Here is a 10242-nt window from a genome sequence, read left to right on the forward strand (position 1 = left end):
TAAACGATGCAGCGGTATAAAATATTTAAACCCCCAGCCACCCAGTCCGCCGTCGCCGTCACTTTTGCGGCCGCCGAACATATTTACCGGCGGTCAGCGGAGTCTGGACGAGGGCATACCCTCCATCGATCTCATCCCGCCCTCGCCGGTGCTCTCCCACAAGCCCCTGAACATCCTGAATGCCAGCCAGCTGGGCGTGGGCGTGGGTGTGGGCGTGACCAGCACCGCTGGCAGTTCGGCCAGCATGCACAGCGTGATCATCGACGACATCTCGAAGAGCTCCAGCTCGACGGCGGCGGCTACGCCCATTTATGTGCCCACCATCTCGTCCTCGGCGGAGGCGCAGAGCCAGAGTCATAGTCTCAATGATGTGAGCGTGGGCACTGCCGATATGATGGTCCCGGGAATTGTGGGCAGGAGTACTGGAAACACGGGGGCCTCGACCAGTGGCAGTTCGTCCAGTGAGAGGCTGCCGTTGGCCCCGCCGCCACAGCATCAGGGGAGTTTCAAGCACCGATTGAGGCGCGGCAGCTCCAAGAGGCGGCGATCCTCCGCTTTGGCTCTGGGCAACGAGGATAATGCGGCTCGAAGGACCCAGCAGCAGGAGGAAGAGGACGAGCAGCAGCAGCAGCAGCTGAACAATGGCGGCGGCGGCGACAACAGCTTTTTGCTGCGAAGTGGCAACGCTGCCAGTGGCAGTGGTCCACCCGCGGGCGCCAAAGAAACGAATCGCCTGAGCCCGCAGAACTCGATTAGGCGGCTTTCGAACACACTGAGCATAGGCAGTGGACCCCCCGTGGGCAGTCGTCGTGCCTCGGCCTGCATTTTCAACTCGCAGGTGTACCAGAATCTAAACCAACCGCCGAAACTGAGACCAGGATCGGGACAGCGCCGAATGAGCTCCATCGAGCTGGCCTTCAGCAAGACCTCGCATCTGAATCTGCACAACCTGGAGGCGAACCGCAAGTCGCTATCGTACACGAACTCAAAGATGGACCTGGACAAGTGGAACAAGTCGTACGGCAATCTGAACGAGCCGGATAACATGCTGCAGCAGTACATGGAGGCGCGGGACAAGCGCAAGAACTCCATCAGCCACTACAACCTGAAGAAGCGGCTCGAGGAGAAGGAGCTGCAGCAGCTGCAGCAGCTTCATCAGCAGCAGCTGCTTCAGCAACGGCAGGACTCCTTCTCCTCGACCAACCAGCAGCAGCTGCAGCAGCACCGCCTGTCCAAGGACCAGCAGCAGCTGGCGATGCAGCCACATTCCATGGTGCCAGGTGGTGGCGAGCGCTACTCGAAGCTCAAGATGCTCATCGAGCAGCTGACGCCCAAGCACTTTACCACCGAGCGCGAGGACTACTCGCTCTACATATTCCCAGAGGACAACAGGTATGTGGTGATTTATAAACATAATATTTTAAAGTGTGGCAACGCTGCTAGTGCGTATGGTCCCTCCGCGGGCGCCAAAAATATTTTTTGCCATGGCATCTTCTAATATTTCTTAGCTTATGAACAACCTTTGAAACTGAGAAAATTAGGTTGCCAGTCTATTGACTTAGATATTTACTATTTTCAAGTATGGCAACGTTGCTAGTGCTCTTGGTCCCTCCGGGGGCGCCAAAAATATTTTTTAGCTCATTGGTCAGTCTGTGCCATTGCATCTTCTAATCTAACTCAGCTAATGAACAACCTTTTAAACTGAGGCAATTATTTTGCCAGTCTATTGACTTTGACACTGCGATTTTGCTTTCTGTTTTCCTCTGTTCACACTGTTTCTGTTTTTTTTTTGCTGAGGGTAAAATTCAATTTCAACTTTGTCTGCGAGCTGCACATTTCACGTATTTGCATTTCGACACCCTCCGTTTTTCAGGTTCCGGCAAATCTGTACGTGGTTTGTCAACCAAAAGTGGTTCGACAACGTCGTCCTGCTGTTCATCGCGCTCAACTGCATCACCCTGGCCATGGAAAGACCAAACATCCCTCCAAGCAGCACCGAAAGATTGTTCCTGGCAACAGCCAATTACGTGTTCACCGTCGTCTTTACCGTCGAAATGTTTATCAAGGTGAGTAGAGGTATTTGAACAAAATAACCTATATATTATAATTTTATTAATTATATCAACAGGTGGTGGCCACGGGAATGTTTTACGGCCACGACGCCTACTTTACGTCCGGCTGGAATATCATGGACGGATCTTTGGTTACCATTTCCATAATTGATTTGTTAATGTCCCTGATTAGCGAATCGAGTCCGAGGATATTTGGGATTTTAAGGGTAAGTACGGGCTCGCGGCTTTTTTGGACACTTTGCTATCCGAAAGCAGCAGCAGTACCAGTAAACCGAAAACCTGAAAACGAATCTCAAGCGATTAACAACAAGCAGACGATCAGATCAACCAGAACAGCTACTACCAAGAACCACGCCCAGAACCGACCACGCCCATTTAATTGGCTGCTGGGCTGCGCACTCGGATCAGAAAAGCTATCGCTAAATCGCTATCAAAGCTCGCTATATCGCTAAATCGCCCCAAAAAACACAAAGCTCTGTCTCTGTCTCTCTGCTGATTGGCCATCTCTGTCTTTTTATGTGCTCTTCCTTTTCTTGCGCACACCCACACACTCTTACACACACACCCACACACACAAACGATCCGAAATTCTTCAAGAAAACATTATCTCAAATCTCTTCAATTTTAATTTCACCTTCTATTTATGTACACACATCTCGTGTCTTTCTCTATAACTCATGTATATAATGTATACTTATATATATTGTATAACTCTCTCTGAAAACTTCAGGTAAATTTCCGCTGCTATATGCGTTAATCAGCAAGAAAATCCAATTTGTTTTCACCCATTTTTTATGTGTGTGTAGACCCCGCTCCCAAAAACCAAAAAAATATATAACTTTAAAAGTACCCCCCAGAAAAAAAAAAACAAAAAGAAAATTTAAAATTCCAGTAATCCGTTGACTCACCTTCATTGAGTTTTGTAATGTACATAGTTGATTGTTTCCCCTTTCCTATCGACAACCTCCAAACGATAGGGATATGACACTTGAAAAGGCTCTTGAGAACTAAATAATTTCTATATTAATTACGAAAATACTTTTCAAAACTCTTTCACAGCTTTAGTTTGTTCTTATTGTTCTTAGTTTAACTACCCATTTATTTATTCAGTAGAACTGTCAGTTAGTGTCATACCCCTATACAAGTTAAGCCACCACTCCACTCCAATCGAAACCCAAAACATCTCCATCTAGCTATAAATGCAATCGTCCCATCTTGTTGTATTTTTACGAATCAATCAATTACCATCGCCTTGCTTTCTTGTTCAAGCAATGTTGCCATATTTGTATTCCCCGATTAAAGTTAAAGTTATCCCATTTGTTGCAACACACCAGTGCGGTTAATAAATTATTTTTCATATTGGCACCTTTTGATTATCAAGTTATCACCTATATAACAATATATTAATATCATATGATTTGTATTTGTTTAACCTTAAACCATATCTGGTGTGTTTTCGTTGAGAGTTTCGCTTATGTTGCCTTCATCCTGAGTATATCTACATGGTATTTACTTCATGCTTTTACTACATATATGTGTGGCGCCGCCTGGCGGCCGCTGGCCGAAGTGCCGCAGAGCAAGCGGTGCAAAAGCGCCGCCGATAAAGCAGTGTAGCCGATGCACCAACCACAATCACTCTTCTCTTCTCGTCCTTTTTGCTCTCTCCCCTCGAAAAAAAAAAAATGATATCCTTGTAGGTGTTTCGACTACTCCGATCCTTGCGGCCGCTGCGGGTGATCAACCGAGCCCCGGGTCTGAAACTAGTCGTGCAAACGCTCTTATCGTCCCTGCGTCCCATCGGCAACATCGTGCTGATCTGCTGCACCTTCTTCATCATCTTTGGGATCCTGGGCGTCCAGCTGTTCAAGGGCACCTTCTACTACTGCGAGGGCGAGAACATCAAGGGCGTTCGCAATGCGGACGAATGTCGCCGCATACCGGGCAATGTTTGGACAAATCGAAAGTACAATTTCGATGATCTCGGCAAGGCGCTGATGTCCCTGTTCGTCCTGAGTTCCCGCGACGGTTGGGTGAACATCATGTATACCGGACTCGATGCCGTGGGCGTCGATCAACAACCGATAGTCAACTACAACGAGTGGAGGCTACTGTACTTCATCGCCTTCATTCTGCTGGTGGGCTTCTTTGTGCTCAACATGTTCGTTGGCGTGGTGGTGGAGAATTTCCATCGGTGTCGCGAGGAGCAGGAGAAGGAGGAGAAGATTCGGCGGGCGGCGAAGCGGGCTCTTCAGATGGAAAAGAAGCGGAGGAGAATGCACGAACCACCCTACTACACCAACTACTCGCCGACGCGAATGTTCGTGCACAATGTGGTGACCTCGAAGTACTTTGACCTCGCCATTGCGGCTGTGATTGGCCTGAATGTGGTCACCATGGCCATGGAGTACTACATGATGCCCAGTGGGCTGAAGTACGCCCTCAAGATCTTCAACTACTTCTTCACCGCAGTCTTTATACTGGAGGCCAACATGAAACTGGTGGCGTTGGGCTGGAAACTCTACCTCAAGGATCGCTGGAATCAGCTGGACGTGGGCATAGTCCTGCTCTCGATAGTGGGCATTGTCCTGGAGGAGCTGGAAACGAAGATAATACCCATTAATCCCACGATCATCCGGGTGATGAGGGTACTCAGGATAGCGAGAGTGCTGAAGCTCCTCAAAATGGCCAAGGGCATTAGGGCGCTGCTGGACACCGTGATGCAGGCCCTGCCCCAGGTGGGCAATCTCGGACTGCTCTTCTTCCTGCTCTTCTTCATATTTGCGGCGCTGGGCGTGGAGCTGTTCGGGCGACTCGAGTGCTCCGATGAGATACCCTGCCAGGGATTGGGCGAGCACGCGCACTTCGCCAACTTTGGCATGGCTTTCCTCACATTGTTTCGCGTAGCGACTGGCGACAATTGGAACGGCATCATGAAGGACACGCTGAGGGATAATTGCGATGACGCAGCCGATTGCGTGCGCAATTGCTGCGTCAGCTCGGTTATTGCTCCCATATTCTTTGTGATATTCGTGCTGATGGCGCAATTCGTTTTGGTCAATGTCGTCGTGGCTGTACTGATGAAACACCTCGAGGAGAGCCACAAGCAAATGGAGGATGAGCTCGACATGGAGGTGGAGCTGGAGCGCGAACTGGTCCGCGAGCAGGAGTTCGCCCAGGAGCAAAAGTTGTGCCAGCAGCTGGCGGAGGCGCAATCGAAGGCGGCCGCTCCCCCGCGCCCCCTGGCCAAGGTCAAATCGCTGCCGAAGAACTTTATCTACAGTACGCCCTCGCTGGACAAGAAGTTCCCACTGCCAGTAGCGACGGGCACAGCGAATCCCAGTTCCAGCATGACCAGCTCGGTGGCCATGGGGGTGGCGACTACCCCTAGTGGGGGTGCGGGTTCTGGAGCCGCCTCAACTGGAGCATCCGGTCAACGCAGACAGACCGTCCAGTACTTCCAGCAGCCACCACAATCCATGCTCGGCTTGAGTCTCGCCGAAATGGGCGGCACGCTGACGCCTCAGGCGCTCGGCGCCCGGCTGGGCGAGCCCTTCGGCGGCACAGCGACGGCAACGGCGGGAGGTGGAGGTGGAGGTGTAACGGGCGAACCGCCGGCTGTGGGCGTGGCCGGCCTCCCGCTGCCGCCGCTGGACAATCGCCGTCGCGGGCGTCGCGCCTCCGCGGCCGCCGGCTTCCGCAAGCGCGGCGTGCTGTCCAAGGAGCGATCCCTGGACGAGCAGGCACTCCGTAAGAAGAACCTGGAGGCCAAGCTCACCAGCTGCGAGTCGCTGCCCTGGGGCGGTCAATCCTACTGGGTAAGTTAGAGAATATCTTGTAAGAATATTAAGTACTCCGATTTCAGGATTTAAAGAGATTATTTTCAAACCATTTTTATACATTTGCTAAAAAAACATAGATTATTAAAGTTAAAGTTAAAGCGGTTAAAGTTTGTCATTTTCTATCTTGTTAAAAGTAATAGAATATTTTTTTAAAATATTTAGTACTCAGATTTCAGAATTTAAAACGATTATTTTAAGACCATTCTTATACATTTGCTAAAAAAATAGATTATAAAAGTTAAAGTTAAAGCTAAAGTTAAAGCGGTTAAAGTTTGTTGTTGTCTTATCTTGATAAAAGTTATAGAATATTTTTTTTAAATATTTAGTACTCAGATTTCAAAATTTAAAACGATTATTTTCAGACAATTTTTATACATTTGGTAAAAAAAATAGATTATTTTTTGCAATTTGAAAACTATTATAATATTAAATTATATCATACAAATGGGTGCACTGCTTTACAGTGATTTTGTTACTTCCACATTATCTACATCTTATCTACATTAAAGTAAAAAATATCAGCAGTACAAAATGAAACCTTTTTTTGTAGAGAAATCATCACAATTTTATAAAATCTTACAAATGCTGATGAGCTTAAAACCTGTGCCAATATTTTTTAAAATACTATAAAAAAAAAAAAAATAAAAAAAATTTCATAGGAATTAATATAATCCCAAAACTGGCAAAAGTAATTAATCTTTTTTTTCCCCCGTTGATCAGGCAATCCGTCGTCGAAATCTGGAGGCCAAGCGCACCAGCTGCGACTCGCTGCCCTGGGGCGGAGATGCCCTCGACTGCCGGAGGGGCACGATCTTCGAGAGCCTCGAGTCGGATGGGGGCGGAGTGGGTGGCGGAGTGGGTGGTGGTGGTTCCTACGATATACGGAGTGTGCGCAGTGCCGACGTGGGCCACCTGGAGGAGTCGGAGATGGGAGATGTGTCCACCGCCCTGTCGGTGGTCAGTGCCCTGGTGCCCAACCCGCCGCCGCCCCTGTCCCTGCCCATAGCAACGCCCACGCCCACGCCCATGGCCATGGCGCATCCGCCACCGCGGAGACCCTTCGGCTGGTCACAGTCGGTGGACCAGGGATGCAGCCTGCGGAGCAGCCTGCTCCTCTCCGTTCCCAGATCCATGCCGCCGCGCAGTCGCAGTGGCAGCACCAAGCAGCTCTTCAAGCAGCAGGCTTTGGACGAGGATGCCGACATGGACGAGAGTTCACTGCTTTTGCCCACGGCTTCAGGATCCATCATGCCCGTCATAGCCTCCTCCAGTTCGCTGGACATACCCGGGGAGCCGGGGAAAGTCCTGCCGGATATCGCAGCAGCCCAGGGAGTCACCAAGTCCGACTCCTCGGACATCCTGAGGATCATCAGCGAGCGCAGGCGCATGGATCAAAGGGAGCAGAGGGAGCCCGAACAGGATCAGGATCAGGACAACGAGGCGGAGGACAGGGACAGCGACTACAAGGAGCTGCTCCTGGTCAAGTCGCCACAGTCCTCCATGGACTAAATGCAAATCTTAAACAGTAGTTATCTCTAACTAGGGCCAGGATAGCCGTACACTATATAGTAACAAGGATGATAGCTAGGATAACCCAGAGTTTGTCTATCCTGTAAACTGGAAACGCGGAAGGAGCTTACTTTCAACCCCCCCAAAAATCGATCTATATATTCTCTATAACGTACGCCTGGCCGCCATTAAAGAATACTTTAGGGAATTTTCTAAAAACTATAACTATAACATTAGGCTTTAGGCATAAAAGATCGAAGAATGAATGATTAATCGATAGCAAACTCTTAGCCAGAAAAAACGAAACTAAAAACCAGTAAAATAAAATTGAAAGCAAAGTTAGGTAAAGCAAAAAATAATGAGGAGAAAAGCTAGTAAGCTAAATTGTCAACTGTTTTTAGTGCAATCCTACGGTTTTCATAACTTTAACAAGCAGAACTTATAAGAAGAACTAAAAACTAAAAAAAAGCAGTCAAAAAGATAGCTAAGTTTCAAGTTGATTAGAGTGTTTTCCGTTTAAATGTAGCTGTCGAAAGCAAATGATTACCCAGATGACGACGATGGATTATATACAAGTGTTATATGCGATTTACATATATACAGTTATATTACATATACAGTTACTTATAGGGATACTGCATTCGAAACAAAAATGATGGAAATTTGTGAACAAAGAATCATCAACTCTGTGATTAGCTCTTAAAGTTTAAACGTTTGTGTAAAACAAAGAACAAAGAACACACACCACAATGCTATCTGTATATAGAAGGCCTGTATGTAAACATATGTATTCGAGTGTATTTTACGTAGCTAAGCCAGGGGAAAAACTAAGAAAAACTAAGAAAAAAGAGCCATCTGAGCGAACCCATTGATAAGCAATAGAGAACTGTAGAACTTAAGATCGTACCTAACCTAAAAACGAATAAAACTGCGTTGTTCCAGGGTCAAGATTACCGTGCCCAAAAAAAAAGGATTCGGAAAAGGGAAAAACCGAACAAATAATAAGAACTTTGTGCAAACGAATTTACTTAGGTACTTAAACACACACACATACCCATACAGATAGCTATTACGATCTGGTCGACAATCTTTGCTAAATCTCCCTTGTCTGTCTCTCTATCTCCCCCTAAAAGGCTTCCAATTCTTCAAGAACCCGCCCCCCTAAAGAAAAGAAACAGACATCCGAAAAACAGTGCCAACGCAGAAAGGGTATTCAGGATGTTTTTTTTTATAAAAAAAAATTACTTTCAAACCTAAACAGAAAAAAAAAAAAAGAAAGCAAAGAGCAAGGCATCAAGAACTACAAGAAGAACTTTAAAAAGTAGCATTTATAAAGAAAAAACCAAGAGAATCGTAGTAGAAATTTAAAGATTAATGTTTAATGACTATATATAGTGTATATATGGAACTATCAACGAATTACAATAGAGTATCAAGATATTTCTTCAGAAGGCATAACTATGTAGAACAAGACAAGGAGCGAGGAGTCGAGGAATCGAGAAGAACACTAACTTAACACTGTCAATTTTTCAACATGGTCTAAGCTAATTTTTCAAGGAAAACCAAAGATCTAAGAATGAAAACAATTTTACACTCTTTGTACACACTGTAAAAACCGAAGTGAAGGAGCTCTCCAGTTTAGATAAACTTTAAAATCAAACTTAGCAAACGGTTCGGGCGAAAGCGAGGAAAAGAAGAAGCAACAAATTTAATTACGATACGATAATTTCATCTGTGCCTTTCTCTACGAATATATATATATACACATTTATACATATATGTATACATGACAAATGTATCAGATACTGTCTCTGTCTCTTTCTAAGCTCCCACTCCCTCTCTCTCTCTCTCAAACACAAACACACATGCCACAAACTCACCACACCCACACAGACACCAAGCAAGCAGTGCGAAATGTAACGGTGATGGCAAGCAGTGCCTCGCGTAACTAAAAAAGCAACTCTGAAAACTATTTTCGAGGCAGGACGAAGGACGAAGGAATAATAACGAAAAACAAAGCAAAACAAAATAACTACTTAAGCCTACTAATAAATGGAAACCGAAAATACAAAAATACAACATGGAAGTAAAAATACAAATAAAATTAAAAGAAAGCATGAAGTTTATAGGTTAATGCGCTAGTAGTTTTGAACTTTTTTTTTGTAATTTTTTAATGTAGCCGCTTTGAAGTAAACCAAATGAAACTACATTCGTTTTTAACTTTAGTTGTGTGAGTCGGTTTTTTTGTGCGAAGCGTAAAGCAACTATAAAAAGCGTTTCTTCTTGTTGATTAATAATTAGGTAAACTGCTACAAAACATAAGTTAATAAATGAAAAACAAAAGGTAAAGAAAAAGTAAAAGCAAAACGCAAGACGCAAAAAACCAAAGCCAACAACTAAATTAGAAAAAGTGAGTTAAATTTAAATTTAATGCCATAAAGGCCAACGAAATGCAAACCTAAGCAAATTAGCTTTTAGCTCCGTGCAGGTACAAGAAAACCCCTCGAAAACCATTGATTCTTTGCAAACTAAAATAAGCCAATTAAATGTGAAATTGTTTAAGCAAGGTCATAGGAAACTAAGCACTATCCTCTGCTGCAAAGTAAGGAACCGAAACTCTGTTAGACAAATAGCCAATAGTCAAGTTGTAATCATTTCGTTGCGTGCCCTTTGCGTATAATTTGAATGGTTCGATTGGTTCCACTAGATACGTACATATATACTGAGAACACATACTATGTAAAGCAGCGAAACAAAAACAAGAAGCATTATAAATTAAAGAGAATTTGAAAAAAAACAAAAAATTGTGGATCAGTTTTACT

The 10242-nt window shown here is 45.4% G+C and overlaps 1 protein-coding gene across 3 annotated transcripts in view; it reads left to right on the forward strand.

The window, feature by feature from the left end:
• Positions 1–10204, forward strand: part of Ca-alpha1T (Ca[2+]-channel protein alpha[[1]] subunit T) — an 87135-nt gene extending 76931 nt beyond the window's left edge. For all 3 annotated transcript variants that reach the window (XM_070219195.1, XM_070219193.1, XM_070219194.1), the window contains 5 exons: positions 38–1392; positions 1874–2066; positions 2129–2278; positions 3770–5887; positions 6632–10204. In XM_070219195.1, the coding sequence (XP_070075296.1) occupies positions 38–1392; positions 1874–2066; positions 2129–2278; positions 3770–5887; positions 6632–7420 (4605 nt within the window). In that variant the 3' untranslated portion in view covers positions 7421–10204. The remainder of the gene's footprint in view (positions 1–37; positions 1393–1873; positions 2067–2128; positions 2279–3769; positions 5888–6631) is intronic.
• The last annotated feature ends 38 nt before the right edge of the window (positions 10205–10242 follow it).

The sequence above is a fragment of the Drosophila takahashii genome, chromosome X, assembly GCF_030179915.1.
Source record: "Drosophila takahashii strain IR98-3 E-12201 chromosome X, DtakHiC1v2, whole genome shotgun sequence".
Taxonomy (NCBI): domain Eukaryota; kingdom Metazoa; phylum Arthropoda; class Insecta; order Diptera; family Drosophilidae; genus Drosophila; species Drosophila takahashii.